Source organism: Dermacentor andersoni, chromosome 6 (assembly GCF_023375885.2).
Source record: "Dermacentor andersoni chromosome 6, qqDerAnde1_hic_scaffold, whole genome shotgun sequence".
Classification (NCBI taxonomy): domain Eukaryota; kingdom Metazoa; phylum Arthropoda; class Arachnida; order Ixodida; family Ixodidae; genus Dermacentor; species Dermacentor andersoni.
The window spans coordinates 143,375,458-143,389,299 of NC_092819.1; the positions used below are offsets into that span (position 1 = coordinate 143,375,458).

Consider the following 13,842-nt stretch of genomic DNA (forward strand, 5'->3'; position numbering starts at 1 on the left):
CCTCAGCGTCATCGTCGGCTGCAAGTGACATCGTGCACGTGGCGAGACTAAAGCCATACCATACACATTTCACCGCAGATGTGTAGATTAAGCACCGGGACGGTGCTTCTACTGCCGGGGGTGATGCTACGAAGCAGCCACCACAGTGTGGCTGCACTGAAGTGTAGGAAGACGACGTGGACCCGCTTGATATAGCGTCGCCATTGTGGCTTTCCGTTAGCTTCCTCTGAATAAATGTATATAGCATTAGGCTACAGCTACACGTAACAATATATATATATATATATACGGGGTTTGGAAAGCTGATCGTGCCCCTCCCTCCCCTCCTCCCGGGAATATGACGACAAACAGACAGACAGACAGACAGACAGACAGACAGACAGACAGACAGATAGATAGATAGATAGATAGATAGATAGATAGATAGATAGATAGATAGATAGATAGATAGATAGATAGATAGATAGATAGATAGATAGATAGACAGACAGACAGACAGACAGACAGACAGACAGACAGACAGACAGACAGACAGACAGACACAGACAGACAGACAGACAGACAGATAGATAGATAGATAGATAGATAGATAGATAGATAGATAGATAGATAGATAGATAGATAGATAGATAGATAGATAGATAGATAGATAGATAGATAGATAGATAGCAACAAAGCGCATAAGTGCGCAAGAAATACGCTTCGCATTAAAAATACCATGGTAAACGATGAAAGACTTCAATGCATTTAGGTCTCGGACACCATTGGCTCATGATAAGCGGCATGAGGTGCCAAGGAGAATGAAATGCGCTTCGCGTGCCTCCAGCTTTCATGTCTTTGATTGATTGTGTCTGTATTCTGGAGCTGCTGTCACCTATGAAAAGCTCAGCGGAGGGAGAGTGCATGTTTTGACCTCTCGCACGATGGTTGTGCCATGGTTCGCGTTCAAAGACCAGCAGAAGTGCAATCGCGCCTCTGTAAGTGATGGCAATGAATATGGTATTCTTGCGCTATCGTGGCCGCAATACTAGAGGGCCAGCACGGTTAGAAACGGCGCCGGCGACGTCACGTCCAAGTTACCTATAGGGCGCGTAGAAAGGCACGCCACCGCACTTCGTTGTTTATTGTTGAAGGCCGCACCATTTCGCATCAAGAATGTTCACCATTGTGCCTTCTTTCCCACCTCTTTATTGGCAGTGGAGCTGGATGCAATACCTCCTTCAGCTGAAATTGGTTGTCAAAGAAAAAAAGTTGATCCGTCTGATGCATCCCGAGTACCTTCTTGGACTGGGCCCATGGATCGAGGAAGAAACCACAAAGTAAATGACGGATGCGTCTTTTTATTCATATCTCGTCACAACGTGTTTTGTACCAAATTAGTGTTCTTTTATGTGTTAGCATTCTTATGGTATTGCGCGTATTTTCCGGTGGCTATGTATTTTTTCATATATCTATTTATGTTTTTATCCAACCTTTTGCCCCCTACCTAGATCACTGGGTAGTCCGAGTGCTCTTTGCTAGTTATGTCAGGCAACTAGAGCGACGCTCTTGCACATGTGGGAGTGCCCTGTTATAGCAGCTGAAATAGCAGTAGCTCCGGAGGCTCTTACGTCGAAGTGGGCCGCCGCTCTGCGCAGCTCCAACCTCAAGACACAAGATTGGGCAGTCCAGCGGGCCCGAGAGGCGGCGACGAGGCGAGACCTCGAAGTACCCTCATAGGAGACTTGAGTGCGGGTCGTTAAACTTTGCCGGATTTTATATAAAATTGTTTCCATTACACCTCTCACTCCTTCAGTAGTAGGTACAAATGTGTACAGGCCAGATACGTCCAAACTTTCAAGAATGACCTCATGAGGAAGTGTTTGAATTGTGTTATTGAAATCTGTCATTCAAAAGAAGTAAGGTGCATCCGCCATGAATTACAGAATATTAGAGGTTATGTCTGACTGGAGCTGGCTGAAGAATTTTGATAGTGACTCAGTAGGCGCGTTTGCATGATAGGCCTGCCTGGAATTTTCACGCTAGACAGTTCTGCTGTGATGTTTTTAAAGAAGGTTGAAATGGTTTACGTATTTATTATTAGGCTTCATGAAGCGTCACTCGGAATGCATTATAAATTCCTGCATTTAGAAAATTATTTCTTGTCTGGTGTGTTACGTTGCTGTATTCTCATGCTGGGACCCATTCTAATAGTTGGCAATGGATGTTTATTTTGTTTCAAAGTGTCCAAAGGCTCCAAAGGGAGCATTGAGTAAGGGGGGGGGGGGGGGGGGGCGTTGAATAAATGGCAACAGAAAACCGACACTTGAGAGGTAAAAATGTGGGAGCTAATAGGATCTCGAGACCTACAAATGTTTATAATGCTACGTGGTTGCAAAACAGTGTTATAAATAAAAGTAGTAAAGTAATGCAAAGAGTTGTCAGGAAAGGAATGAAAAGCGCAGTTCACGGTAACAGAAAAAGCGACGCATCAATCGCGCAAAACAACGCACACAGCGCGAACACATAAAAAAGAAACAAAGTTGAAACAACAAATTAAAAAACTAGTAAAGAATAACAATAACCAGAGAAAGAGCCATTTCACCCGCCATGACGAACGGTGCATTGGACGAACGGTGCATTGGGGCGCTCATAGCATCCATCCATTCATCCGGCACACGTGGAGGCGGCCGTAGAACGCAGACAACGCGAGATTTTAACCTGCACATTGCACTCTTTTCACATGTTACGGGAGAATTTCACAGGATGTATGTGTAACCGTCTAGTTCTCTAGTGCCTTTACTTTTTCCAGCATCTTTGTACAGAGTGTCCCAGGCATCATGCATCACGTTCTTTAATAAGACGGGATAACCAAGATAACCAAGATACATGAAGACAACCAATGCATATTGTTCGCAGCCGAATACAGCAGCGTCAAATAATTTTTTCTTGATGTCATTCAATTTGTTTATATAATTGTAACTAACTATTTTTGACTACTGCTCTGAATGGCGGGCTGTCAATGAACAATTTGTTCGGTGCAATTAACACCTTTCAATCTTACTGTTTCTAATTATCATAATGCCTGCTTTGGCGGCTACAATAATATAGTGATAAAAGAATAAATAACTGCATAATATATCACGTCGCGCTTCGCGTACAAGATCTCGATCCACACCAACTTGAGACTGCGACAAGCAGCAGGCAATGGCACGCAAAGCCACGCAGCAGGACACGCATATTGCTTTAATGCGTAATCAGTCAGTCAGTCAATAAACTCTATTAAGGTCCTAAGGAACTACGAAGTGATAGTTGCGGGCCGCTCCCACGTTGGGGCCGGAACGCCATGGTCCTCCATCCATTCGCGGGCCCTTTGGACAGCCCTTAGTTGGTCCTGGTGATCGCCGCTTTTAAGGGCCTTTTCTAGTTCTCTTGTTTATTAAAAGACGCGTTTTGTAACGCAGAGCATTGCCAGAGCATGTGTGCTAACGAGCAGTACTCTTCATTGCACTCGGGGCAGTGTGGGTCGATGTCCGGAGCAAAGCGGCTGAACTTTCCTCTGGAAGGGAAAGATCCCGTTTGTAACATCCTCAATCTGGAAGATTGAGGTCTAGTTAGCTGTGGGTGTGGGAGCGGGAATTGCCTGTGTCCAAGCTGATAGTTTGACTGATGTTTGACTGATAGCTGATGTTTGACTATTTCATGAAAAGAGAGTAACGGGTCAGAGTTATGCTCACAATCCCCACTGCTTAGCGTATCAGGACCATTGCGGAATGTTAGACTTCGCGCTTGGTCATGAACCAGCTCATTCGGGTTGGGTTTGCTGCGAAGTACATTGGTTCCCATGTGCGCAAGAAACAATGCGATAGTGTGCAATGGAAACATTTTTGAACGCTTAGTGCGCCTTACATGAAACATTCTCTTTGAGTTGTCGCTTTCAGTGATGCTTCCCCTGGAATATCTGCCGTGAACGAACACACTTATTCCTGCAAGCTAGGTTTGTTCGTTCGCTAACAAAGCAAACACTACCTGGGTAGTTTGAAAGCTCGATGAAAGGGACTAGTTGGTAGCTGTTCATACTCTGTAACCCGTCTTATTAGGGCTCATTTTATTACTTTTGCACATGTCGGTGCGTCCGTATTCTTTGGCGAGCACCCCAGTGCCGTCAGGTGAAAAGGTCAGTGCCTTGCATCTTCACAAAAGCTGAGTAATTTGCGAAGACATTTAATCGTTATAATAGTGTAAATGTCGATGGTTGGTGAATTTATGAGTGATAAGGAAGAAGTTCAACCACAAAATAAATAAAAAGGGAATGGCCATGAGATACATAGGCCTCCTCAGAAAATGCATGGGGAAGCTTATGGCAGGGGTATGCCAACCGAAATATGGAGTTGCGCCAACTGAAGTTTGGGTGTGGGCCACGTTAAATTTATGCGTAGGCGAACTTCAACTTTGCAGGGGGGCCAAGTTGAAATGTGGGGTTCGCCAATTCAAATTTTTGGGTAGGCCACCCTAAATTACTGGGTTGACCAACTTAAAATTGGGACATGGGCTAAATTAAAAATGGTGGTGGGCCAACTTGAAATGTGAGGGTGGACGAGCCTAAATTCGGGGCCTGGCCAACATTGAAACTTGGATGCAGGCCAACTTGAAATTTAGGAGTGGGCCAACTTAAATTTGAGGGTGATCGAGCATGAAATCTGGGGGTGGGCAAAGGTAAGTTTTAGGGTGGGCCGACTTGAAATGTTGGGGTTTGCTTGCGCAATCTTAGACGACTCTAGTACAGTTTCTGCATACATTTATTCAAGTTAGCGGGACATGTTTAATAAAAGTGTTCGAACTCGTATGTGACACGTTTCCATCCGCTTGTTTTGCTTTTAAACAACTCTTCTCGCGTTCACAATTGTGCATACAGCGTTTCAAAAGATTAGGAATAGACAACGGATACCTTTCGCTAATGTATCCCTGAGAATCAATCATGAATACAAAGCACAGTAGCGACGACAGGCTGTCTCTCGCAGGGAGCCTCTCACCCCAGCGCTGGTGAACTTGGTGCAGCAAATAGACGTGTACCTTGCCATTTTCGGTCACCTGGCCATCCCCGGTTTCCCGGCCGCCAAAAAGAAGGCTGCGTGCGTCATGCTGACCGAACGCACGTTTCCAGGAGCGCTCGGCCATGGACTGCTCTACCAGCGCGCCACTCAATTTGGGGCGCCTAATGGCATCAATCCTGGAGGCACCAGCATCCCGGCGGTACGCAACATTTGCGATTTCCGCGAAGAAAGGGCCGCTGTGCCGCTGCGGTGGTGGCTAACACAACAAATTTCGAAAAAGAGGCACTTGAGGTGAACATTCTAATCTCTCGTGCGAGCAATCTCTCAGAGGGCAAGAGATCGGGGGCGGCTTGCACGAACATTTAATAACAAAAATAATAACAAATTTAAGAACGCGTTCTTGTGCGGACTATGCGTTGCCTATGGAACATTTAAGAACGTGTTCTGAAATTAGTGATTATTTTCGATAATTAATGTTCGTGAGAGCCGCCCCAGGAATGGCCTGAAAAGAATTAAAAGGATCATCGCTGAACAAGAACGCTCGCCAATTTATTTCTTTAAAGGGATAATCGGGTAATACTGCAAGCATTATGTCATGCGTTTGCGCATGTTAGAAACAGACCGGGACTTCTTTTAAAGCCAGATCGAGGTTTCTAAACTTTTATTTAGCTGTTTCTTTTTCCGACTGCACGAAAGTCCAACACATCTCCCGATGGACGGCTGCTATTGTAGTATGACATCACATGGAACTCTCGAAGATGTCAGCGTTGTACCAGGGCCCCTAGATATATTACACTTAGCTGCGCACTTTGCTTGGAGCTTGGCCTAAGCACGCTGAAATTATTCTTTTCCTCAGGCCATTGCTGTGTTACTTAAACCGGTGTGAGTAAAAGATGGCCATTCCACTCTGTCAAGATGGAATGGCAGCGAAAGCTGACGACAGTCATCGCTCTCCAACGAAAAACAACGTGCTTTCGCTGCCAATCCATCTTCACAGAGTGGAATGGTTGCCGTTTTTTTGCTTTGCGAGTCTGGCGTCATTGCTCGTTCGGAGGTGCCCGGGCTCGCGATTGTCGTTTTCGTTCAGCATCGTGGGAACGTTCTTCGTCGGTGGTCGTATCGCGCCGGCGCCGTTCACTTTCTCGTTGCTGCTCCCTCCGACGCTCCTCGTACGCATGTTGTTCTGCGGGTGTACGAACTATACGTGTCATCCCCATCGATAACGCAGCTGATCTTTAGCGCCGGTACCCCTCCTGCTTATGTATTGCGATAACCTTGACGTCACGCTATTTTTCCCGGCGAGCGGTGTGATCTGTTCCGCATTTTGTCGTCTCCGCCGCTGTACTGCACCTCTATGGGTTTGTTAGAAATCGCTATGTCCGTTTGTATTGCCGGACGCCGGAACACACCGGTAGGTTAGTCATATACAGCTTTCGCTGTTGAAAAAAATGCCCCCTCTTTGCAACAGCTATCAACTGTGGCCAAGGTTTTGGAGGCCTTTATCGCTTTTAGAGACAAGTTTCGGCCCCGGCACCGTGTTGTGTCGTGCTGCTATTTCCCAGGTGTCTACATTTCGCAGGCCCCGTAGGCGCTAAGCGTTCCTACGTTACTGCACGTTTCAACTGGACCTCGGAGCTATGTGTGCTGACTAAACGGAGAGCTGTGCAAGATATTTGGAGCTGTCAAGCAGTGAAAACGCTAAATTTGATGATAAAGAATATGAATATCCGCTCGCATCGACACCGCCAGCATACCCGCTAGTCGGCCCAGTTGACGTTCGCGAGCCGCTATTCGTTGAGCTTCAAGACGACACCGCAGTGTAAGCGCTCTGCGTGCGATGTGGCTATATAAATGTACGAATGACTTCGATGCTGCCATTCCATATTCACGTTTAGTGAAATCCGGCGTACAAAAGATAACAGATTGTACTTCCGGCAAATCCCTGTCATGTAGTATAGTTTAAAAAGAGTGACGAGCACTTGTCAGCTTCGGCTTTTCCTTTGGTTATGCTAGGATGGCGACTTAATTGAGGTCAAAGACGCCAACTACACTTTTGCATGGTATGGCAAGAGATTTCGCACTCAAACGAAAATCAAAAATGAAAGTATGGTGCCGAGGCACTGTAACAAAATCGCCTTTATGTTAACGTAATGTATAATGTCCTACACAAATAAACTGAAATCTAATTTTGGAGAAGCCCACAGTTTTCGTGAATGCAACCTTTGAATCACTTCGGAAATGCATCGATAGCGGCGTGCATGTAGGCTTCATCTAAGCCACTCCATTTTATTAATGCCTGATTAACAGCAGCCAGATTGTGGTCAGGAGTAAAGTAGACTGTGCTTCTAAACACAGGCCTGACGAATATGCAAGTGAGGTTTGATCCGGGCTGTCTGGGGCCCTATTAAAGCCGAGATAAAATAAGGGATGTTTTTCGTACCATATTGTTCCACGGCCTTCGCATTGTGAGCCCGAGACGAATCCTGCTGATGCGTCCACTGAGAGCATCCGATTGGCCCAAGGCACGACCTCCTTCTTCAGATTATACACAAGATGATGTGCGCGGTTCATTTTGGCTCACTGTTCCAAGAAAAGAAGTCCAATCTTTCCATCCTAAATGACTGCCGAAAAACCACCACTGATTGAGCTGTAAGAAACTCATGAAGCATTCCTTTCAATGACTTTGGGTGCTTTTCAGGCGTCCTGTCATTACGCTATTGTTGGGTGGTTTGCAAACTACTTCATATTGAACATTGCCTTTTCTGTTAAGAGAATGCTGCTTTTGCGTGTCTCTCTGCCGAATCATTTGAACAACTCTGTCAGTCTATGAGTTATCTGAACTTTGTACTTGCGCAGCTTCAATTTCACAATTCTTTGGACATAACGTCCACAAATTGCTTCGATTTGGGCTATTTGGTTTACTACAACGGATTTTTGGAGATTGCGGAAACTTTTACCGCACCCTGTACATCCGGCCTTACTTGAGAAGGCCGACCAAAACAGGTTTGTACGCTGCGTAGAAAACTTGCTTGCTTTAATGTTACACTCACAACATTTTCTAATCAACGCCATCTGTATGACGCAAACAAATGACAGATGACCTTTGGGTATACGCTAGTGTATGTTTTCCGAACAAGACGTTAGCCGTGAAGACGGTAGTTTTTTATCACGCAAGGCTTACAGTGACCCATAGGTTCCCGTGTCGATCAAGAGCAAAGAAAACATCCACAGGCAGAGTTTCCACAGGGCACAGCATCTTGCGAATAGCAAATAACTGTATTGTCGCAGCCCAGGCTGTTTACCCTTTTACATAAGTAACCAATAATAGGAGGTCGTATTAGCGTTCTCTCTGTGCTGAATTTGAAATACATAATTTTTTTTCTCCCAGGTGCTTCACACGTATGTAATTGTTCGGTTAGTGACAAATCAAGGCAGCTAATATGATGATAGTGCATGCGTGACCGAATAAGAAAGCACACATGTAGGCGACATTTACATTGCGCATAGATCATGAATTATGTCTGTGCTTCTTGCGGCTGCAGTACATTGAGGTATATGCTCTACAGATTATTTTTCTGGTGGTTTTGAAGACACCTGGGAAAAGAATGTCGTCTGCTACTACCAAGCTGTGTTCTGCGAAAGATGAGAAAAAAAATTTAATTCGGTGCGAGATGCACTCAAGGGCATACGTATTTTTGTGTGAATGCGCATTAATGTGCACTTACCCTTCTAAGTTTTGGTAAGGCGCTCTGTGCTTCTTAAAACTAATGGGCACAATGCAAGTTATTGAGAATTACATTGCTACTTCACTTTTCACCTGTATAATGGGACACTTCCAACAGTCCAGGTAGTAATAGCTAATATACTCGTGTTCTTAGCACTCAGTTTTTAGTATACCTATGTGCAGTCCACCTAAATCGGGTACTTTGGCAAAGAGCATCCTATTCAAGACCGCTGAGGACCTTAAAACATGTGATCGCATGCCATTAACAAGTGGCCGTTGTTAATGATACAATGATACATTCTTTGATCTGCAGCACGTCTTTGGGGTAGTGCACACAAAAGGAGATATATTATTTTACATCTTTAATGGGCTCTTGTCAGCAACAAGTTATAGGAGTCAGGGAGGCATGGAAAAGGCTGTGGACTGAGTCCGAAGCTGTTCTCGTACGCTTCGATGTAGCAGGAGCTATGAGAGCTCCTCCTTTGCTTAGGTACACTTGTTAGTGCAAAGATCAGAAGTGACATAATGACAAATGCAGCACTACTCTTGGGGAAGGAGCACAATAAATACCGCATAATAGCAGACATCACTTGCCCTTCTTATTAACGCCATTTCAAGATTTGTAAGATGTGCCTCAGCAGCACGCCATGTGCTTAAGGAAGGACATAAAGCGCTAAACAAACAAGGAGCACAGGGCAGAGACAGGAAGAGCGTAAATGTTTGAGTATTTCTGACTGTCTCGTCAGTGTAAGCACATTATCGCACAAGTGCAATAAGGCAGTACACATACGAGGAAAAGAAATGCGCGGTATTTATGTTTGCACGTTAATTAACGAATGCCTGTTTTGTGCGTGACGCCATTATGTCCTAATGTTATTTTGCCATTAGTGTTATGAAGCACTAGTTCAGCAACTAGCCCACTTTTACTAAACACAATGTCACATTTAGGCTGTGTCCATTATTCAGCTTTAGTAAGACAGTATCTATATGTTTTTGTCAGCTTATCGGGAGCCATGTGTTCAACATGCAAGCGCTCAAACCCGTCGCATAAAATGTAGTCAAGTTATTCATATAATCATAAATACTTAGGCACATATAAAAAGGAAGTCAAAAACTAGTTTTTAACTGTCAATCAAATTTGCGAATGCGAAGCCGCACGACCCGCTCTACTTAAGCTTTCACTACTCTACCTGGTAAGTCCTAGCGAATGTAATAAAGTGTGTAATATTAAACAAAATATTTTCTTATTTAAACTTAAAGCGCTGCTATAAATGCAAGTTCTCCTCGAGCTACTGCACTGTAAGAGTAGTTCACAGGCTCAAATGTTATTTTTTTTTCGGAGTATTATGTAATAACGGAAATATGAAGAGAAATACGTAATAACAGTACTCATGAGTAGCGGCAGTGCTTACACAAGGATATATTAGCTATTCTGACTTATGAGGAAGCATCAACGACCTCCAAACTCTGATGCCGCCTATTTAAATACATGTCAAAAGCAGAAATGCTTGTCTTAGATAACCACTGCGTCTATTTTAATGAAATGCGCTGCATTCGAGAGAGAAAGCCAAATTGTCGTGTCTTTTGAAAGCACAACTTTGATTTATGGCTTGAGCGTTTTAAAAAAAGAACTTTTAAAAATTTGCAAGTTATAAATGGAAGCACGAAGTTAACAAATCTGTAGCGCTGCACCAAGAACAGATGTTCTAGTTCAGTAAATTGCATCCGTCATGGCATCCAGCGTGGACAAATGTAAGTTATCAATTTATATCTGACGTGAATTCGTCACATTCTTTACAAGGATTTTCCAAAAGTTTCACTCACACACTTTTGTTTTAATTGAGAACCACGTATAACACAGATTTGTACACTTTAGGTGTACTATTAGGTGGAGTTGACAGATATGCAATGTTGTTTTTATTTGCTGAGTTATAGACTAAACTTGACAGTGTTGTTTGCTGGAAATTAGCAATATTCCTCGATTTTTATTAAGAGAATAACAGACAACATATGAAATTTGCTTCAAGGTGAGACTATAATAACTTTTTATTTTAAATTCAATAAACCTCATCAAATTTGGCACAATTGTTACCGAGAAGAACTGTTATCCTTTCCCATGTATTTAGGCAGGAGCCCCCGAGCTAATGCTTCCTCTTAACGCGGGACCGATGCTGCGCCAGTGCAGCCTCCAGGTCTGCCCGGGGTGCTAGCGCAACTGAGTGTAGCCTTACCTTTACACTACGTGCTTCTCTAGCGATATTAAAAGTCGTATTTTGAATATGACAAAGTGCTTCCATGGGTCTCCTAATATATTCTGAAAGGAACAAATACAATATTAACCTTCAATGAGTTAAAAGAAACGACCATAACGAACAGTCGACACCGTAGAAACATGCCACAGTTGTCAGCAAAACATCCAGACTGTGTCCGTGAGTCATGCAGAGCTGTTGGGTGGTGATGAAACATGCGGCCTAAGAATTTCCTTTTGTGTGGCAGGAAAACTTGCACGGCAAGAAAACTTGCGTGACTTTGCGGAGTAGGCTTACGATCCCCCTCATGGCCACGGAGCTCTGCCGCAGCAGTCGCTACGTCGAGCTCGTACCATACCTCCCAGAGATGAGACACCATGAAAGAGCCCAATGGAAAGAGGGAGGGGAGGGCTGTAATGGCAAATAATTATTCGTCGAAACAGCGAAAAGGCGCCGGGCGCTTACGTTGAGTGGAACAGTGGCGCTATGCGCTCAATGCAGTAAACAAAGAAAGAATGAAAATTTGGAGGACGGTGCCCTTAGCAATTCCTATGGACTTACGGTGCTTTAGAACATCAACTTCACAATGACGTTTGATTTAGGGATGCCCCCACTGATAAGTACATAAAATATTTCGCAGATGCACCAACGTAACGCACTCCCTAACTGCTCAAGGAATACTTCGCTACTGGGGACGAAAGCGCTAGAGGAAAGGGCGAGGTTAGAAGAAAGTTGGGCTTTATTTTTTGTAAGAAAGAAAGAACGACACAAAGAAAGAAAGAAAGAAAGAAAGAAAGAAAGAAAGAAAGAAAAAAAGAAAGAAAGAAAGAAAGAAAGAAAGAAAGAAAGGCCCACCCCACCATGTTATTTCAATGAAAGTTTCTTTAAAGTACCGCACGTTCTACTGAGACTGTATTGTTCGCCTAATGGCCTGCCTTTCCTGGTTTGTCATCATTTTCCTCTCCTTACAAATTTGCTGACTTGGAGGTGCTTGTTCGAACTTCACTAATAATGCGGATAATCTAATTTTGCATATTTACTTAAGCGGATACGCATGAAATGTGCACGGCACCTAGCTATCTATACGCACTTTAATGCGCATCCAACAATATTGTGTTTGTTCATTGTCTGCATTTCTTGTGTTTTTGTGCACGTCTGTTTTACCGTGTTATTCTGGGGATTCATCTGGCGAAAACTATTTACTGCGTTTAGTTTTTTAGAAGTGTTTTTTAAAGAAAGACATTGTACACGCCTGCTTTTCTGCTTATTATTACAAAATCAACTCACAAATATGCGTGTTAGATATGATGTCATGCTGAATAGGTACTTTTGTGCTGCACTCAATACTTAGAATATTTCAATAAATGTCAGGTACAAAGCAAACTATGATGGTACATTTGTGCATCGTTGCTTGAAGCGAGAGAGCGCGGAATGTCTCGACCTGCCGTCCCAGGTGCTGCTAACCCTAGTGACAGCACTGCTCGTGATGCGACTGCCAGTCGCTTAGGCCCTACCATCTTCGTTCGAACGCCACCCAAATCACTATCATATAACGAACTTTCTTCTACCCCGCCCGTTCTTGATGAAGAGCGCCTCATAAGAGCACCTCATCACTCCGCTGCCCGACATTCGATGGCAGTATGACGTGACCGCACGTTACGAACTTCTATCGCGGCCGACCGGACTTGCATCCCTGTCCTCAACGTTGATTAGACCAAACAAAATGTAACCCGAGAAATTTGACTAGCGCCAACTTGAGTCTTTATATTACCATCGCGTGGCGGCTTTCTGACCCGACGATTCCCATCCTACGAGTTCTCCAAGGTCTCCATCGTGTGCAGATTCCAAGATTTGCAAAATCATAGTGGTCGACCTCAGGTCGAAGACCTCTACCGTAGTTTCTTTTTCTACCAGGTATTTTATATTTTGGCAGTCGCTCTTTTGAACAGATGCTTGCTGTCATGCGTCGTCACAATCCTGGCGATGCTGCTGTTTACCCTGGATTACATTGCCACGACCTCGACACAGCTGACAGCCACACGGTGCAATTCGGTGCCACATGCTAGGCATGTTGGGTGGCTCCCAGAAGACGACACCGACGAAGGTGCCAGGACAGCGATATATAAAAGATCTATAGCGTCGACCGAAGTCTTTTTTGGCTTTGTCTGTGACAATATTGAGCATTATTGAGCATCATTCTTCAGCATTATATTGAGGATATTGACTTGAAAAATTATAGATAGAGCAACATACTGTCCGTTGCCTACAAAGTATTTACTAAGGTAATCGCAAATAGAATCAGGAACACCTTACACTTCTGTCAACCAAAGGATTCCGTAAACGCTACTCAACAATAGACCATATTCACACTATCAATCAGGTGGTAGAGGAATGTGCAGAATATAACCAACCCTTACATATAGCCTTCATTGATTACGAGAAAGCGTTTGATTCCGTCGAAACCTCAGCAGTCATGGATGCATTACGGAATCAGGGTGTAGACGAGCCGTATGTAAAAATACTGAAATATATCTATAGCGACTCCACAGCTACCGTAGTCCTCCATAAAGACAGCACCAAAATCCCAATAAAGGAAGGCGTCAGGCAGGGAGACACGATCTCTCCAATGCTATTCACAGCGTGTTTACAGGAGCTATTCAGAGACCTGGATTGGGAAGAATTGGGGATAAATGTTAATGGAGAATACCTTAGTAACTTGCGATTCGCTGATGATATTGCCTTGCTCAGTAACTCAGCGGACCGATTGCAATGCATGCTCACTGACGTGGAGAGGCAAAGTAGAAGGGTGGGTCTAAAAATTAATCTGCAGGAAACT

General features: G+C 44.1%; 1 protein-coding gene across 1 annotated transcript in view; it reads left to right on the plus strand.

Annotated features, from left to right (window-relative positions):
* Positions 1–1,203: 1,203 nt before the first annotated feature.
* Positions 1,204–13,842, plus strand: part of LOC126523602 (uncharacterized) — a 69,741-nt gene continuing 57,102 nt past the window's right edge. The window contains exons 1-2 of the mRNA XM_050172197.2: positions 1,204–1,319; positions 5,001–5,232. Coding sequence (XP_050028154.2) covers positions 1,207–1,319; positions 5,001–5,232 — 345 coding nt within the window. The 5' untranslated portion in view covers positions 1,204–1,206. The remainder of the gene's footprint in view (positions 1,320–5,000; positions 5,233–13,842) is intronic.